Here is a 20,428-nt window from a genome sequence, read left to right as displayed (position 1 = left end):
GGAATGTAACAGGTGTACACGAGTTGCTTCTTTTATTTTTAGCATACTTATATAATTTATTTCAAGATACTTTTGTCATAGGTAGACATTCAGATCACTGATGCATCTTTCTAATTGTACTTTGTCACCATTTGTAGAATTTTATCAAATGGAATTTATGAGGACGCAATTTCAAGAAAAAATATGATTACACTTTACTGAATTAGTTAATGTTTTTACTTCTTATCGTTAATTATAAAGATGCATTGATTCCAGGAAGAGTTCGTACAAACGAACGCGTAATTTAACGGCATTGCTCTCAAATTGTTTTTCTAAAATGATTGGCCTTTAACTTATGCAAAAACGTATGCAAAACGAACACGTACGGATTTTTTTTATCTAAGTTTTGTTAAGTAGTAGGATCATTTTAATTTTATGAGCAACCTATGATAGCAAGGGGACATTATATTTACTGGTCTGTGTATCCGTTCATTCTGCCGTCCCGTTCAAAATATAAAATGTTCAAATTCATATACCAAATTAGAGTTTGACTCGATTAAGTGGTGCACTGAACATGGAAATATAATCAAGTGAAGGGGCACTGTGTCTTAAGGCCACATGTTCTTTTTGCAAAAGTTTTGATTAAAACATGTACATGTTTATGTATCTTTCATATTCATAACTATCTCTTTGGTCTTGTGGTAGCGTGTTTGCTCGACAGTAACCCCTCAAGGGTGACCGAGGAATAGCAATATGGTCACTATTGGTCTTGTTCCGACCGACAGTTAAACCATTGCCAAAGTGGGGCGTCCGTTTGGCTGTGCGGGACATACAAGTACGCAGTCACGTCCGGTCAGAGTGGGGACGTTAAATCCGATGCCCCTTGTGGAGAGAATGCCATGCTCTCTGCACGTTAAATATGCATGATATATTTGCCACTGAACGTCAAGCAACCAACTATCAATCAATCGACACTGGCACAAAGATCCTGTTTATGAAAAATCAAGATTTGTGGAATTTTATTATGAAATTATTATATTTCTAGTGCGCATTAAATCAATATATTTCAATGAAACTGCTGGTTAAAGGTCTAATTCTCAGTAATCAATTACAGACAGGTCCTGAGCAAAACAAAAATTATTGACAGTATTATATGTATGACCTCCTCGAAAATGTTGATGTGGTTCATAAGTGTTTCCCGTTTCTCGTATTTTAAATAGATTAGACCGTTGGTTTTCCTGTTTGAATTGTTGTACACTAGTCATTTTGGGGCCCTTTATAGCTTCCTGTTCGTGTTGAGGACGTACTTTGACCTATAATTGTTTACTTTTTACACATTGTGAATTGGATGGATAGTTGTCTCATTGGCACTCATACCACACCTTCTTATTTCTATTTTGTACAGATTTGGGGATTTTAAAGTTTAAGATCCACTATGTCTTTTTTAGTTGATACGTTTAGTTTTTGTCAAAATGCATGGATTATAATAATTGGGTGAACTATGAAGTCTTGGTTATATTAACCATGGTACATGTCAGTAGGAAGAGTACGACATAAAATGTAGGAATGCCAAGTGTCTGTTGAAAACTACGTGCACCTAAAGTAACAAGTCCATTGTCAAAAAAAAATCAAAAAAAATCAAGCATCATGTGAGTTTTACAGTTATGATATCTTGATTGAATCAGTTTTTTTAAAGGTAGACATTAAAATTTAGAATGGAAATGGGAAATGTGTCAAAGAGACAACAACCCGACCATAGAGCAAACAACAGCCGAAGGCCACCAATGGGTCTTCAATGCAGCGAGAAACTCCCGCACCCGGAGGCGTCCTTCAGCTGGTCCCTAAACAAATATGTATACTAGTTCAGTAATAATGGACGTCATACTTAACTCCAAATTATTCACAGGAAACTAAAATTAAAAATGATACAAGACTAACAAAGGCCAGAGGCTCCTGACTTGGGACAGGCGCAAAAATGCGGCGGGGTTAAACATGTTTTTTGAGATCTCAACCCTCCCCCTATACCTCTAGCCAATGTAGTAAAAACAAACGCACAACAGTACGCACAGTAAAACTCAGTATAAGAGAAGTCCGAGTCCAATGTCAGAATAGGAAACAAAAGAAAATAAACAAAATGACAATATTACATAAATAACAACAGACTACTAGCAGTTACTGACATGCCAGCTCCAGACCTCAATTAAACTGATTGAAAGATTATGTCTTCATCATATGAATATCAGGCACAATCCCTCCTGTTAGGGGTTTAGTATTATACCGTCATAAAATATATGAGAAGAACATAACCCGTGTCATGCCAACAACTGGTTTTAGAATAAATGTGTTTAATTCCGATGCAAAGACCCTATAAGTGAATCAATATTAAAGCCAAATTGTCTGTTCATTAAAAACGATATTTGCATCAACCTTGTTCATTTTATGAAAGAAAGATTGACGTATATTGTTTTCGGTGCTTTAATGATGAGGAATGAGTGAGTAAAGAGTAAAGCAATCAACGTTTTGAACCGTTGTCACTCAATATTCTGTACTATGAAATACACGGTATATATTTTCTCTTTATGTGTCTTTTTTAATGGTCAAAACATTGGTGAGGCAGTACCCTCAATGCGTCAATGGAAGCTACACTACTGCTCGAGTGAGGGAAGATTGGGCTCGATCCTCGCCCGGTTCAATTCGAAGATTTGACTGCCTCTCTGCCAAGCACGCAATATTTAGGAGTAAGAACAATGATTGGTCGGTCCGATTTCAGAATCATAACTTCCTCATGTTCCTGCCGTATAATACAAAGTCTGATTCATATTCATCTTTTCGTCCTAAATATGCATATGTAAAATACATATCCAACGAACACTTATATATATGACCCTACATCCTTATAATACTTATATTTTATGATCCACTTCTAACGTTGCCTAGACCCCCCCCCCCCCCGCCCCCCCCCCCCCCCACCTTTTTTTCAAAATCCTGGATCCGCATCTGGCACCGAAATCTTATAACCTTATTTTTTTCTATGTTTCTTACCTAACACATTTTCATGTAAAAATGTATGCAGTAAAACAAATTCGGTGACCCCCCATTAATTGTTTATAATACTATAAGTTAATTTATTCTGAGGGATATAAATAAATTACCGGGAAATGTCCGTTGAATTTGGACTCCGATGGCATTCACGTTGAACATAACAACACAGAACAATCCTTAATCGAGCACACCTTCTAAAATACAACCTATTTAGGCAATGTTTTATCAATATATTTTATAATGAATGAAAAATACTTTTGTTTAGAAAATAGATGGAAGCAATTGTGTGTATTTCAATTTTGAACTTTTATAAAGAGACAGATTCCGACAAACACTAGTTTCGATATTTCTAAAATTGTCAGAAAATATTCTTTTAAATGTTTTCCCCGCAACACATATAATAAAAAGATAGATAAAGAAGGAAAGAAAGAAAAACATCGGATAATGAAAAAAAAGCATAATGGGGCGTGCATCTGCAAAATAATTGTCAAAATTAAAACTATGAAAGATTACTCAAATCGATCGTAATATGATTATATGTGTGTGTTTATACGTGATAATATAAAAGTGAAAATGAAGGCGGTAATCTGGGGAACCACGTGATAAATATAAAGGCACAATTTTTTTTCTCAATTTTCGTCATGAAAAAAATATTTTATATGGAATTTTTTAGAGATTACATCAAAATATTTAAATCGCTCGAGATTAACTTTAAAACGAGACATAAACCCCTTTATCAAGCCCTCTTCATAAACAAACATATATTATCCTGATATTTCATTGGTTCACGCACGAACCATTTGTTCTATAAGATACTTCCTTACTGATAATCGTTCAATTTTATTTAATATATTTGTATAAACCAAAGTTCATATCATCGATGTCATATGATTAAAAGCAATTAAGGAAGTTTTTGTGAATAAAAGATACATTCTAAAAACTTCCCGGATTAGTTCCAAGAATTTTATTAAGAGTGAAAGTGTGTAATTATCACGATTATTTCTTCATTTGATAATCATATAGACGGATTCATATCGTTTAAGCTATGGTAAGAACACATGTTTAAATACAATTATAAATGTGATTTCACTTTTACAGAAGTATATAGGAATAGAAGGATTAAAGATGAAACAATATGTTTCTGTTGATTGCTATATTTCAAAATATACAAACAGTATAGGCCGTCGAACATGTTGTCAAGCTATTGTGAATGTTGTGTATACTCATGGCCTTTAGTTAAATATTTTTTTATTTTTAAGAGATTATTCATGGAAAAGGCATTATTATTGACTAGAAAAAAGCTTAATGATAGAAGTTTGAAGTAAATATGAGGAAATAACTCTGATTTCAGAAAAAAAAACAAAGACAAATGGGACAGCTACTCTCGTTATCTTGCTTCAAAACAAAATATATCAAATCAACTGTTTACAAAAGTTTTCTTATGAAGCAAACATTTTGTTTAAGTTTTGAATCAGTCATAAGTATTGTTGTAAATACAAGAAGGTTACTTAAATTCGATCATTATTTTTACGAGCATGAATAAACAGATACTGTATAATGAATTTGCAACATCAAATTTTGAGTTCACTTGAAGATAAAAGAAAAGCGAAAGATATCAAAGGAATATTCAAACTCAAACGTCGATAACAAACAGACAATGCTATGACAAAAGACGAAAAAACAACGAAAAAACAAACAATACACAAAACACAACATAGAAAACTAAAGACTGAGCAAGACGAACCCCATCAAAAACCGGGGATGATCTCAGTTGCTTCGGATAGTTAAGCAAATCCTGCTCTACATGTGGCACCCGTCGTGTTTTTCAAGTTAGTACAAATCTGGTAATAAGTCTAATTCAGTAGATTCTTTCGAGGAAAGAGGACTTGGTAAAAAATGGTGTATCGAAAGTGCTTTTTTGGATATACATCCACAATGAAAGCTCAAGCTAAATAAATGAAAGATAGACATGTATTATTGAAAGCTAGAAATACATCTTCCTCAAGCAAAGCACTACTTCTTTATCAGGGTTTGGTCATTTTCAATAAAATCAGCTCTTCGTTGATTTTTAGTTTTGGGTTTGAGTAATTTTTGATATATATTTACTTGGTTAAAATCATTAGAAACACTAATGATATGTCAAAGTTCTATATTTTTCAGAAAACCGTTGTTTTATTTATTCTGTTCATTGGTAGTTCAGCGTTACATCAAATCAACCAGGACCTGGATAGAGAATGGCTACTTTTTAAAAAAACATACAACAAGGCTTACGACAATGAAAGTGAAGATCGATTGAGGTAGAGACTTTTGTGTAATATTCTGCAATAACAGACTACAAAGATATAGGTCATTCTTAATTTCAAATAGAAAATTAAATGAACATATGACAAATTTTTTCTCTAAATATGACCATAGAAAACCAAATATTTCTCTATCACAACGGGCTTTAATATTATAATCTATCGTTTATTTAGTACGTGTTACTGCGATTTTGAATATTTGAAAAAGTTCGAAAGTTTAGACCTGTACCGTATACCCTGTATCATACACCCCTGTTTAAATATATGATAAAATGATTAATACACGATAAAATCAATATGACATGCGGTATCACCTTCGAACAATGACCTTAGCCGTATATGGCACCATTATTTGCTGTATTTGTTTTCAATGCTCTTTTTCTTCGTTTTTTATTGGGCCTTCCAACTTTTTTGATCCGAGCGCCACCGATGAGTCTTGTATAGAATAAAACATTGCAGCATACCAATTTATAAGTAAAATCTTGGTATCATTGATACGTTTACATATTTGGCCGATGCAGCTGCTTGTGGGAGCCATTAGTAAGTTTTATGTAAGCGAAACGCGTGTCGGCGTACCAAATTATAATTATGGTATCTTTGAAGAGTTTTCACAACAATTCTTAATGTTGTGAGAAAGTTGAACGCTCGACAACATGTTAAACTACGCCATATTTTGTTTCTGTCTAAAGCTAGGAACCTATTATTTAGTGGTTGTTGTTAATTGCTGTCTGTCTTATTTTTTCGTTCATTGTTGTGGTATAAACCAGGCCGTTGATTATCCAATTTAAATTTACCGGTACCAGTCATCGCTTGATTTACAGAACAATTTTGACTCTTTGTTTAGAAAGTATCTCAGTGGGTAGGACTGTTTTACATACATGGGACTTTTGATGTAAACAGTGTATACAATATACGATGCTTCGAAAACATATTTGCCCCTTCAGTCTACACCAAATTACATAGAATGAGACGAACACAAACATGTATATGTAACACTCAGAAACGTGTCCTTCCCCCCCCAAACGTGTCCGATTTCCCAAAACGTGTCCACATGACGTCACTGAACATGGCTACATGTAAAAGGGCGCCAAAGCGTGTCATTTGTCTAAACACCCAAACGTGCCCAATCCCCCAAACGTGTCCAATCCCCCAAACGTGTCCATATCAAGCTTAATTTTTTTTCTTTTACTAGAACTATCATTCGTGTCCATATTATAAATACGTAGGTTATTTGGTTATTGTTTTTTCATTAACGTATACTCTTTTACTATTTCATTAAAAAATAGAAATAAATTACTTTAGGTCTTTTTTCAACCGGCAGTATAACCTGGGTAAAAAGTGGGGCGTCCGTTCAGCTATGTTGGATGTAAATGTAAGCAGCCATGCTGAGTTAAATTGTAGATATTAAATCAGATACCTCGTGTAGGGAGAATGTCACTATCTCTGCGCATTAAAAACTTTGTAGCATTTCACTCTTTCATGGAGCCATCTGTTGTATTTTGGAAGGCAACATTTTTTTTTTAATTTCCGTAACTTTTATTTAAAACGGCCTCTATTACATAACGGAGATTGAAGTAGTTTCTTACTGAAGTCATAAAAAAATCGGTCTTTACTGGCTCTTAATATTTTTAGATTAAAATTCCAACTAGTGTTAAAACCGAATAACCATAAAAATTTAGGCCCAATCCTAAATTCCCGGTATGATAATAAAACCTATGTACAGTATTTATTGTTAACATGACGTCGTTCAAATAATGCATGAAATATTTGGCACTGGACGTTATGTCTCTTGTTTGTGTGTCTTTAGTGATGCTCGAAACCTAAAATTTATTAAAAAACCTGACAAACAGTTTATGATTTGAAGAGCTTTTAAAATACCAGAACTGTTGAAAAAAGGGAAGTCCATTCTGCAGAAAGCCCGCCGTGCGCAATATTCGGTTTAATATAAAAGGCATCATCGGAGTTTATTAGTACAAAATAATTTACATAGTAAACGATTAATTCAACTGTACTAGAATTATTTGTATGTTCGCTCTAAATGAGCATGAAATTCTTGCAACTGGACAATAAGCAAATTCAGTCAAAAGTTAATTCATATATTACATATTTAATTTGCAATTATGATAATCATTAACAACCGGCATTGGACAAACTATTGCTAATAAAGGACCATTTAATCAACTGTGTCCCTCATCATAGAATTGCTGTAAACGTTATTGATGTCATTTAGGACATACATGTATTAGCACTAAAAGACGTGAGACGTTCTGGCGTTTAACAGTGGACACGTTTTGGCGAATAGCAATTATCGGACACGTTTGGGGGTTATGAAATCGGACACGTTTGGCAATATTGAATATTACGGACACGTTTGGGGGAATCGGACACGTTTGGGAGTGTTACATATATGTTATATGTTTTTCTATTTTTTGAAGGATCTAGTGTTGTGTTATTGAACTTTGTCCAACATTTTCCTTTATTGATTTAATAATTTCGGTAATTAAAATATAAATTTCCAAAAATTCCAGAATAGGGCACTTGTTTAAATGTATTTTTCTTTTAATAAAGACGATATATTTGGGAGACGAATATTCAATATATTGAACACCACAATTTGGCGGCTGATAGAGGAGAACACAGTTACTGGCTTGGTTTGAATCATATAGCTGATATGGTAAGAATTCAATCAACAAGCTACGTTACATTACTACTCATAGAAGCTAGGGACATTTTTCTTCTGTATCTTAGTTGAACTTACAATAACACGTGTACATGTGAATAAAAAGAAATTTTAAGGATACGTCAACTCAAAAACGAAACAAAAACTATGTTCAAATTTAAACATGTCAATATGTAGAAAATGAAAAGCACTTAGTAATTGGATCGAGTGTGTGACTTTGTGAATAACATTGACTAACATAAATATGGAATCAACACCAATAGGTTGCACATCTGTTAATATAGATAACGCAGTTTCCATAAGGAACTCTTTTACACCTAAAACGGTGCCACTTTTACTATGAAGTTTCATAATAAATCATATCCTAAATGGAAAGTTCACATGCACAGCTATTGTTTGCAAAGGTCAAAACATAGGGTTGTGCAGCATTTTATCAACATTTATATGCGTTGAACGTCATAGATTTTATGCTTATACTCAAATTCCGTGCTGTCCTTCACTTTACTTTGCGTCTCCCAGAAAAATCAATTTGAACTGTTTTCATAATGAGTAAATTCTCAAGTTGTGACTCTAGGATATTTACCATGCAGACTATATATGGGAACCAATGGGTAAACGAAACAAAAGATCTGTGACTGTTAATAATCTCTTAAAATAAGGCGTGGTTTGAGAATCAAATATATTTGAAAAGTGCAACCTATAGGAACACAGTATTATTTAGAAATGTCAACCGCCCACTGGCTGACAAATGTCCCGACTCAGGTAAAGCACATGCAGATGTGGCGTGGTTATACTATTTTGTTTATTGCTCAACGATCTTTTTTAATCTCAACTGATCATATGTATTGTATAAATTTACGTCGAAGTAACAACACATTATATGATGTTTCTGTAATTTATTCATTCCGTCATTATTAATATTTTTCTGGTAGTAGTCAGGAAGAAACATCCAGGTACGAAATTTTTTCAATAATGTTATAAAGCAAACAATTTGCCTCAATGTATGACGATACAGTGTCCGATTTTTGTAGTCTATTGATGAGGTGATCGAGAAAATGACAGGTGGAATGGTACCTAGAAACACAAGTGAAGGTTCTACTTTTCTTCCTCCAAATAATGTACAGATTCCCAGTGAAGTAGACTGGAGAAAGAAGGGCTATGTTACTCCTGTGAAAAATCAGGTATATTTATTCTATTAACAGCTTCATAATACAAAAAAAAGGAGAAATGGTAAACACTCATTAAAGATCCCATACCTTTGTCATTTCGGGGTAATTTATAGATAGAAAATCCTTAGTATTTCGAAAAAATAAAAGTTTTGTAAACAGTTAATCTATAATTATGACCATATCGTAAAGGTTTTTTGGGGATTAAAATTTCGTCCAAAAAAGAAGAAAACGTCACTTATAAATGTTGCCGATTGGCACTCAAAGATGTTTGCACTATATATTGGTTTTGTGTATGATTGTATAAATAACTTTTCCTGTTTAAAGTGCTTCGGCACTGTCCAAACTTAGAGATACAATTTTAAATTGAATTTAATTTGATAAATTCCGTTCTGTTTATGTTCATCTTTAATGCCAACGAGTCTATTCTATCATTTGGCTTCCCAAGCTGAATGTTATTCTATAATACATGTTTTCTCATATAAAACTATCATTATGTAATTGATGTTTTTTTATTTCAAAGTCAAGTTTGCCGGGGACAATCTTAGTTCTATGATATAAAAAGAAGGTTTTTCCTTTTACTTAGAAACAGCTGTTTCTCATTTTCATGTTAGTTATATATTTTCGCATCATCAGGGTTCGTGTGGATCATGCTGGGCATTCTCAGCTACAGGATCGTTAGAGGGCCAGCATTTCAGGAAAACAGGGAAACTCGTATCGTTATCAGAACAAAATCTGATGGATTGTTCTTCAAAATATGGTAAGTAGAATAATCGAGTATGACAACAGTGAGGAATAATAAGCAAAGTCTGGCAAAATTGATAAATTCATCCAAAAAGTAAAATAACAAAAATACCAAACTCCAAGGGAAATTCAAAAGGGAAAGTTCTGTATAAAATTACAAAATCCAAATCTCTAACACATCAAACGAATGGAAAACAACTGTCATATTTCTAACTTGGTACAGGCATTTCTAATGAGGGAAACGGTGGATTAAACGCGGCTTTATAACTAGCTAAACCTCTCACTTGTATAACTGTCTCATAAAATTCCATTATATTGACAACAATATGTGAGCAAAACAAACCGACATAATAGGTAAAAATGTCAAAAATTGGGGTACAGCAGTCAACATTGGAATATAATCTTAATCACTATAAAGCAGATAATTTCAACAAAGAAAAACAAAATTGCGTATAGACACTCTATAGACAAAGTACATCAGCAAATATGAAAAACAAGAATACAAAATTGGCCATAGTACAATAACACAATGTCGGGATGTATAAGTACCGACCCACGCCAATAGTATATCACCAAAAATGGACCAACGGCGTATTGTGCAAAGTTTAAAGTGCTATGCATATCGGATGTCCCCCTTTGATGGTAATTAAATTCATGCTTAGATGTACGAGAACAGACTGTATGTAGATAAACGACTATCTCAAAATTGAAGAAAAGACTTGCTTTAATCTATTTCGAGGTAGGAATTGTAATAGCTTTTGTCAAAATGTGTTTCTTTGTCTTTTCAACGAATATATTCTAACAGCTACTATGATATTGAATCACATATTTGTCAATTAACCTAATGTGAACCATTGTTTGTTGAGCGTTTAGAGTGTAGTAAACGCCCAAGTATAGAAGTGAAGTTGCTAATTCTTACTATTGGTGTTGCTGTGTAATTAGTGGCAAACTGAATGTGAATACACTTGATCAGGACTTGAAAAATTCTGACTGAATATTATTCAGAGAGTAAAATAAACAGTAGTTCCTTGTACAGATCACGATCTATTACCGCTAAATTTAAAAAATTGAAAAATGTATTCATTAACTTTTGAAATGAGGTCTGGTGGATAAGTAGAAAAAAGAATCCCTCAGTATATTTGATATATAAATAATGACAAAAAATGAAAACAACACTTTATAAATTTCTTGCGTCCGAAGAAAAAATGGATTAGGAGCCTAATAGTCAATTTAACAATAATGTATATATAATATACAGCCAGCTTAATTCAATCAGTGGCAATTACAATAATAATAATGATCGAATGTATCACATTGCGTTTGTAAGTGAAATGTAGGGAGCCGTTAGATTATTTCAGAAATCTTAGCTCTCCCAAGAGGTATATGACTTTTCGCAATTTTATCTATCATTTACCTTTGGAAGATATTTTTGACATTTCCTATTCACATTCCAAGTAAGTAATGGTCTCTTTACACATTGAGTTGTCTGTAGTGAAATAAGTATTGATAAATTCAAAACTGGCAGATGTTTATGAATTGTTGGACGAATTCGTAAAATAAATAAATGTATTAAGAAAGTTTGTGTCGTTTTTTGTCTCATTTACGTTACTGACATATTTCATTCATTTAGAGATATTAGCGGACTCTTATTCGTAGCCGTTTAACAGTTTCCCCGACCGATTCATTATGTTTCAACCTCGCTTGTTTTGAGTTCTTGATTTGTTAAAATTCAATTTTGGTGTTGAATTTATATTATTGTCGTCGTCTTATTGTGATATTGTGACGTCACATGTCCTTAGAGCACACTTTATGATCTTTTCATATTAGTTAAAATCATTACAGAAACATATTCCAAGCTCTTGACTTATTTAAAACACTAGCAAGCTTAACGTTTCAAAATGTGAAAATTTAGCCGTCTCAGACTGTCCATAAAATCTGTATATTTTAAACGTTAAGTCACACATCTATACAGATTCTGATGATTTAAATAACTTTTATGTAGAGTTGTTGTTATATTTATAATTAGTTAGGTGAAAAAGTCAATGGCATATTTTAGAAAGAAAAACAACATATATTTATATTAAATCTAGGGAACAGAGGCTGCAATGGAGGTTGGGTATCTACTTCATTTGCATACGTCAAAAATAACAGAGGCATAGATACAGAAAATGGCTACCAATACGAGGGAAAGGCAAGAAAAACTGAATAACATATAGTAGTTTATAGATCAATTAGGACTATTTTAATGTATCAAAGAAATAAGATACATAACGTTCATGTTAAAGAAAGAGATAATAATACTTATTAAATTATTGCATGAATTAATGAAATTAACAGGTGGCTGCTTGACTGAAAAGAAGATAGGTGTAAGACTAGCAATTTTCCATGAAAAATTAAGTTTTTTAAAAATCTTGATGATCAAAGCACATAATTTAAGCATCAAATGAGTTAAACTGATGTGGCTCTAATAATAAGTTGCGATATTTGACAAATGAAAAATGTAGACCTTTCTACCAATTCCGTCAAATATTTACATGTATAAAGATCGGATGCATGATTTTCCGTATTCTGCACCAAGCAGTTTATCACAGCATATTTTGTTTTATCAATTCGTATACACTGTATTCATTGTAATGAAGTTATTGGAATCATTAATTTTGCATCAAATACTTGTAAGTTTACAGGTGCATGTATTTTGTCTACGATACAGGTTGGAAACTGCCGGTACACGAAATCTAACATTGGAGCTACTATCACAGGACACATGATGATAAAACAGGGAGATGAAAATCAGTTAAAGGAGGCCGTAGCAACAGTAGGACCTGTTTCGGCATGCATTGACGTGGATGAAAATTTTCAGCTGTACAAACGAGGTCAATATCTTTGAAATTAACGAATAACATATTCTACCTCTATAACTGTAAAAAATGTGGTAATCAAAACATCATATATTTAACATGTATGTGTCCCTTCTGATTGTTGTTAAGTAAGACATTTCAAGTTGTTGATCAATTATGCTGAACTTCGACAAGTATTTTACGTACAATGTAAGAGACCGAAATTTATTCATGTTTTTTTTTATACCTTTGAACTTCTGCATTTCTTTCTCTAAATGCGCGAATTTTAATACCTAAAGCAAACATGTGAGATCGATTCAATTATATTAATAGATCAATGATATTTGATCGACTAATGAATGTCTCGTACACATTTGCAGTAAAGTAATTATAAAGAACAAACCGTCTAGGACGTCGTCCGGGTTACCAAGGTCCTCTTCTGCTACACGGAACACTGTAGTATTTGATTTGTGTGTTCCACGAAACATCCTCCGGGATATCCCTAAGTTTATTTAATACTACCTTAAGACCCCAGCGTAGTCAAGGGCAAAAACATTACCACCAGCCCAGTGTTTAAAAGTCTTCTAAATCTAGATCGCCCTCCCGGAGCTTTGATGACCTTCTTTCACATCTTCATCATCCGCATGGGTTGCTTACATTAGAACTATTCTTTTATCACTGCCTGTTAATTTTCTTAAATGTTTGAGAGATTATGCACTTGAAAAAGGATATATAGATACATTTTCGCCAAAATACAGACTGGTCATTATGATTTGTGATGTAGCTCTTTTCCGTCTTTCAAACCAGTAAGATCGGAACCTTTACATGATGAAAAGATGAAATTCCTTCCTATTAAGTTTACTAATGAAGGAATTGATGCTACCAACGTTCTTCATCACAAAGAGGTAACATCTAGAATTTCAATTTATTTTTAAAATCAGTCTGTTCATATTGTATCCTACAGTTACGACAAAACCATTGCAAATATTTAACTATAAGCAAGCTTTGCAGGACCTGGATTTCGCAAAATACCTAAAGAAAACCTCCGACATGTGACTGTTCCCACTCGCCTTATATTTACAGCCCCTCTTGCCATGTTATAACTGGGGATCTAAACATAATTAAACATGAACATCTCCGAAAGGTGATATCTCATGGTCCTAAGTTCAGAGAACCCCAACACATCAATTGGAACCATAACTTCAAAATAAATATGGATTCCATTGAGCTAAACAAACTGGACACATTGTCAGAATGGGTAAAAGCAATCGGGTCTTTGATAAAACGTCGCATTCATAAGTTGAAATTAGTCTCGATCATTCGCTGAAATTAATTCTATCAAAACTAATGATTTTTCAACCCTGTATACAACCATTCCTCCTGTGAAATTGAGAAATCGTCTAAAAGAAATAATCCACAATGCTTTTCAATATAACTAGAGGCTCACGAGAGCCTGAATTACTCACCTGGTTTTAATTAGATTATTTGAACATGTAAAATGCAAAATGTCAGGGAACATTGTAGCCTCGATATTTACTAGTACAAAACTTGGTCTACACCTCATAAGGAACATTCATACCATAACTGGTTTCAATATATTTATCAGTTCTCTAGCGGAAGACATTGGTTTTGTAAGTTATAGGGTTATATAAGCCCCCTTTCTGAAGCTATCCTGGATGACAAAACGACAACAAAGTTATAACACTTTGTCAGCACCACATAACGAACATTCATCCCATGTTTGGTTTCATTCCATTCAGTTGTTGTCTAGAACAAAACATTTTTATGTAATTCCTATAACTAAGTCTCCTGCTGGCAGCCCTCTTTGATAACAGATAAGCAACGTAGTATCAATTCTTTGTCAGCACATCATAAGAAACATACATACCATGTTTGGGTTAAATCCATTTAGCGATTATTTAGTAAACATTTGTATATATTTCCAATAGGATACTTTGTTAAACTTAGTCCCCTTCTGCCAGCCATCTTGGATGAGGGATTGGCTACAAATTAAAGTAACAACACTCAGTCAGCACCTCATAAGGAACATTCCTGCTATGTTTGGTTTCATTGCATTCAGTGGTTCTCTAGAAGAAGAAATTTGTATGTATTTCCCGAAGGGTCCTATGTTATACTTAGTACCCTACTGGCGGCCATCTTGGATGAGGGATCGGCAACAAAGTAACATCGATTGGTCACCACCCCATAAGGAACATTCCTGTTACGTTTGGTTTCATTCCATTTAGTGGTTCTCTAGAAGAAGACATGTGTATGTATTACCCATAGGGTCCTATGTTAAACTAAGTCTCCGGCTGGCGGCCATCTTGGATGATGGATCGACTACAAAGTAACAACAGTTGGTCATCTTTTCATTAGAAACATTCATGCCATGTTTGGTTTCAATTCATTCAGTGGTTATCTAAAAGAAGACATTTTTATATATTTCATATAGGGTCCTATGTTAAACTTAGTCCCCGGCTGGCGTCAATCTTGGATGAGAGATAGACTATAAAGTAACAACTATTGGTAAACACCTCATAAGGAACATTCCTGCTATGTTTGGTTTTATTCCATTTAGTGATTCTCTAGAAGAAGACATTTATATGATTTTAGAATAGGGTCCTATGCTAAAACAAGTCCGGCACTGGTGGCCATCTTGGATGATGGATCGGGTACAAAGTAACAACACTTGGTCAGCACCTCATTAGGAACATTCATGCCATGTTTGATTTCATTTCATTCAGGGGTTCTCTAGAAGAAGACATTTGTATGTATTTCCCATAGGGTCCTATGTTAAACTAAGTCCCCGGCTGGTAGCCATCTTGGATGAGTGATCGGCTACAAAGTAATAACACTTGGTCAGCACCTCATAAGGAACAGTCTTGCAATGTTTGGTTACATTCATTCAGTGGTTCTCCATTAGAAGACATTTGTATGTATTTCCCATAAGCCCTATGTTTAACTACGTCCCCGGCTGGCGGCCTTCTTGGATTAGGAATCAGCTACAAAATAACAACACTTGGTCAGCACCTCATAAGGAACATTCAGGCAATGTTTGGTTTTATTCCATTCAGTGGTTCTCTAAAGGAAGTTTAAAATGTAAAAAGTTACCGGACGACGGACAACATACGACGGACGACGGACGGCGAACGCCAAGTGATGAGAAAATCTCGATTGACTTTTAGGTCAGTTGAGCTTAAATTGGCAGCATACGCTATGAATTTATTGCTTTGGGTTACCATACGGCATATTTTCTTAATAGTGAAAAAAAGGTAAAACTTGCTACACAGAGATACAAGTGATCAGTATGCTGGAGGTTCTCATTGACAACATATGTGTTGAATTTAGAGGTAGACTTTTTTAGCAAGATGTCGACATTCCTATGGGCATGAACTGTGCGCCTCTCATTGCCGACCTCTTCTTATTTTCATATTAGTCGGAGTTCCTTCAGACACTTGTCAAAAACAAGAAAATCAAAAAAGCCCGATCATTTATTTTCACATTCAGATATATTGATGATGTTCTTTCCATTAACAATCCAAACTTTTCTGATTGGGTTCCATTAATATATCTTCCAGAACTAGAAACTAAAGAAACAACAGACACGGCTTCCTCCGTCTCTTGTTTAGACTTATACCTTGAATTTAACATAAGTGGTGATCTCCAGAATCTATGACAAGCGAGACTATTTTAATTTTTTGAAATTATAAATTCCCCCCACCTTAGCAGCAATATACCAACTTCACCTTCAAGAGCTTGCAGCTTCTACTCAGACTTTATAAAACGTCACAAGTGTTTGAGCAAAAAGTTGATGAGCCAAGGTTATATCAAAGGACGTCTCGTCCTGTTTCTAAAAACGTTCATTGGAAGACACGAAGACCTTGTTGATAAATATTTCGTATCAACTTCACAAATGATACATGATGGTCTTGAAGTATAGATTCAAGGTACTGACGTTGTTTATCATCTTAATTACGTGTTAAAGTCCCCCTTTTGTCCTTGTATAATTCAAAACTTTACTGTTTATCCATTTTTGATTATATACCTATGATGTGGATCGGTACTTATACATCCTGCCATTGTGTTATTGTGCTATGGTAAATTTTGAGCTCCTGTCTTTAATTTTGCTTATGTACTTTGTCTATATGCCATTTTGTGTTTCTTTGCTGAAACAGTTATTTGTTTTATAGTGATTAAGGTTGTATTACAATGTTGACTGCTGTTCCCCTAATTTTGACGTTTTTACAATTACCTATTATGTCTGTTTGGTTTGCTCACACATTGTTGTCAAAATAATGGAATTCTATGCGACTGTCATACAAATGAGAGGTAAAGCTAGCTATAAAACCAGGTTTAATTCAATATTTTCTACTTGAGGGAATGCCTGTACCAAGTCAGGAATATGACAGTTGTTTTCCATTCGTTTGATGTGTTTGGGCTTTTTATTTTGCCCTTTGAATTTCCCTTGGAGTTCGGTATTTTTGTTATTTTACTTTTTATTATACTTTTGACTTTTATACTTTTCGAGATCAAGTGATAAAAACGACCTGATCATATCTTCACCTTCCCAAACTTATGAAATTCCATTCATACGAAGATAAATTTCATGAACACTTGAATATGTTACGTATAATCCCTATGGTTTACGTGAATAGATTGTATTGCTGCTTGTAAGGCGATACAGAATCCAGAATAGGAAAAAGGTCTGACCTTAGCTAACTCGCAGTGATTAATAAATCAAGTCTAAAATATAATTCGTAATATCATATCTATTATCAAGGTTTCTATATGTATCCAAATTATCAATATTATATTATTTCAATATATATTTTAATCTTTTGTGTATTGTAATATAATGTACTATTTCTAGTGATACATGTATATGATGGTTACGTCCTTGTATACATTTTCTGTTAACTAAAATAAATGTGACAAACTCGAACGAATGAATAATATATAGAGAAATGTAGTAGATATTGATGAATGATGCAAATAATAGAATAAGCGATTAAATGAACAAGACGATAATTGAAAAAGCCAAAACCGATCAGTCGGGGAAGATATATTATAAATCGGCTAAGAATGATAGAAAGTATTATATAATGGCTATAAAGTACACACTTTGAAATAATTCAACAAGTGTCAGGATTGAAATTTTAAAGTGTTCATGTGGTCGGTCGATGTTGCAAGTCAAGAATTTCGTCAGTGATTGTCTTATAACGTGTCGGTTATTTTATGCACATCTTTTATAACCTGGAGAAGATTTAGAGTATGCAATATTATTATGAAACATATTGCACTTGTCTTTTGGTTGTTTGTTTTTTTTGATTTTTTTCCCTCTTGTACGTGAACCCAAAATCCCTTTTTAATCATATAAATGTTTTCAAAATTTAAAGATTTTATAACTTAAGACTAAACTGTTGGCTGATGTAAATGTATTCCTCCTTAGTGTCCGTATTCCTATTATGTGCACTGTAGTGGCAATTATTTAAAATATTTTCTAATTTGTACAAATATTTGTTAGTTTCTTGAAGTACAATATATTAAATGAGAATTACTAATAATTTCAGGTGTATTCAACAATCCGAGCTGTAAGCCTTACCCCACAAATCACTGTGTACTTGTTGTTGGATATGGCACACAAAGTGACGATAATTATTGGCTTGTTAAAAACAGGTACCAGTAAATACAATACTCTTCCAGTAACTTTTTATTTATTACAAGTTATTTTATGTTGTAACATTTGATTTGATAATTGGGTTTTATCTATAGAATATTGGCAATAATGTCTTCAAACCTGTTAAACAACAGTTCTAAAAAAAAATCAACGTGCAAATTATTATTAAGTCTTGGTCGCAATATATGCCCGTTACGCACTGAAACGAAATAAGGCAATAATTAAACAATCAATCAATTTGTTTTTAAACTTACTTTATTAGCGGTCAACATTTCGTAATGCTTAAATATTTATTATTGAAACTGTTCAGAATTTAAGTGTCACATGTGTGAAATTTCCGAATTGATGTATATTACAATGAACGCATATAAACATGATAAAGAGACAAATAAAATAACATAAATGTTTATTATCATCAGCAGGGATTTCAAGAAACCGTTAATATTTTTACGCGTAAAACACCTATAAAAATGTTCCACTTTAATACCCGTACTACAGTTATATCGAAAAAGTAACAATTCACTTGTGTATTTCCTTATTTCAGTTGGGGGAACAGCTGGGGAATTGGTGGATACATATTGATGTCAAGGAACAGGAACAATCAGTGTGGCATAGCAACAGACGCCATATACCCACTTATGTGATATCTAATGATGCTGAACTTTGTGGAATTACTAAGAGTATTTCAATAAAATAATAAAATAAAAAAAAAGAGTATAAAATGAGTTTTCCGTGCTCTTTCATTCAACAAGATGAAAAATACAAGTTATCAAATCTGATATTAAGAGATGTGACTATAAACGTATGAAAAAATAAACTGAAAAACGTTTCATGATGCTCTTTACTTACGCAAAAACAGCTGTAAGCAAATATTACCAATTAACCAGTTTTGTAACTAATGCAATACTTTTCGAATTAATGTTAGTTTGATTTGTTGTAGTAAATTTCTTATTTTAAACATGTATTACAGATGCAATATGCAAGATGTACATGCACTCTTTTCGAAAAAGTCATGCAATGCAAAGTAGCATTTTCTTCACACTATCTTAATGTTGCAATATTTTCGAAAAGCAGAAAGTTTTAGATAGTGCAGTTATGTTGTATCAGTTAGTTCCCAAAAGCCGGTTACAAGACTTGTTCTTAGTTTTTGTTTGTACGTCGTTTTTTTGTTTTTTTAGGAGTTGAGTGTAGTTGGTAGATTTAGTCTGTTGTGCCGTCAAATATGTTTGTCTATTCCTGATATCTTTTTATGTAAAATTTTATTTTTTGACATTTGCGTTGAATAACAGTTGCTTTTTTCAAAAATTGTCTACCAAAGAAACGATTATGTAACGGATGCTTACCTTTATATTGTTTTATGATTCTTTTTTCGAAATAAAAGTTGACTAGTTAAACATTGGAATTGTTTAAAAAAACAACGAGATTCATTGAGTAATAAAAAGATATATTAAGTTTTTGAGATTGATTTGTTTCATCTGTTATGCTGTTTTCCTGCACTGGTTTTCATTGTATGTTCTAGAATGCCCGCTTCATATCTTGATCTTTTCCACGATTTTGACACATATTAAGACTTTAACGTAGAATCGATGACAAACCTGATGATTTCAACTCTCCAATTATTAACTTCGTTATTTCTCAGCTGTAACATATCCTCTACTCCATCATATGGCAATTACATATTTCAATTGATACAATACTCTCCTGCATGTTTATGCCAACAAACGTCATTATCAGGGGCATACTCCTTACAGTAACATAATACTGCTCCAACAGAAGCATGCGTAACACTACATAATTGTCAGAAATCGGTTGAACGATACCACTGTGTCTAAACTACCCCGGCAAAAACTGTTTGGACTCGATAGTATCTAATATCCGGCACGGTGACGGAACATCAATAGACAGAGAAAAGGTAGTTTTCTGTTTATTTATTTGTTATTTTTATGATATCGAAGAATATATATACATATATCACTATTTTCTATTGTGAGATGTAATATTTT

General features: G+C 33.4%; 2 protein-coding genes across 2 annotated transcripts in view; one reads left to right on the top strand and one right to left on the bottom strand.

Annotated features, from left to right (window-relative positions):
- The window catches only part of LOC127725387 (perlucin-like protein), a 54,945-nt gene that overhangs the window by 14,534 nt on the left and 19,983 nt on the right, over positions 1-20,428 (bottom strand). The window lies entirely within an intron of this gene.
- LOC127725378 (procathepsin L-like) lies at positions 3,884-19,884 on the top strand. Its single transcript, XM_052232312.1, has 9 exons — positions 3,884-4,069; positions 5,182-5,318; positions 7,890-7,995; positions 9,033-9,182; positions 9,804-9,927; positions 12,002-12,102; positions 12,622-12,784; positions 18,319-18,424; positions 18,970-19,884. Exons 1-9 carry the CDS (start codon positions 4,067-4,069, stop codon positions 19,067-19,069), a joined length of 990 nt encoding a protein of 329 aa, XP_052088272.1. The 5' UTR covers positions 3,884-4,066; the 3' UTR covers positions 19,070-19,884.

This window comes from Mytilus californianus, unplaced genomic scaffold (assembly GCF_021869535.1).
Source record: "Mytilus californianus isolate M0D057914Y unplaced genomic scaffold, xbMytCali1.0.p SCAF_15, whole genome shotgun sequence".
Taxonomy (NCBI): Eukaryota; Metazoa; Mollusca; class Bivalvia; order Mytilida; family Mytilidae; genus Mytilus; species Mytilus californianus.
The sequence above is the reverse complement of the archived record's forward strand: the minus strand, read 5'-3'. Positions and strand labels throughout refer to the sequence as shown.

Excerpts from the sequence above, each read along its gene's own strand:
- LOC127725378 (XM_052232312.1), top strand. Across the intron at positions 9,928-12,001 it reads GGATTGTTCTTCAAAATATG|GGAACAGAGGCTGCAATGGA; the intron begins GTAAGTAGAATA and ends TATTAAATCTAG. Across the intron at positions 12,785-18,318 it reads TTTTCAGCTGTACAAACGAG|GTGTATTCAACAATCCGAGC; the intron begins GTCAATATCTTT and ends TAATAATTTCAG.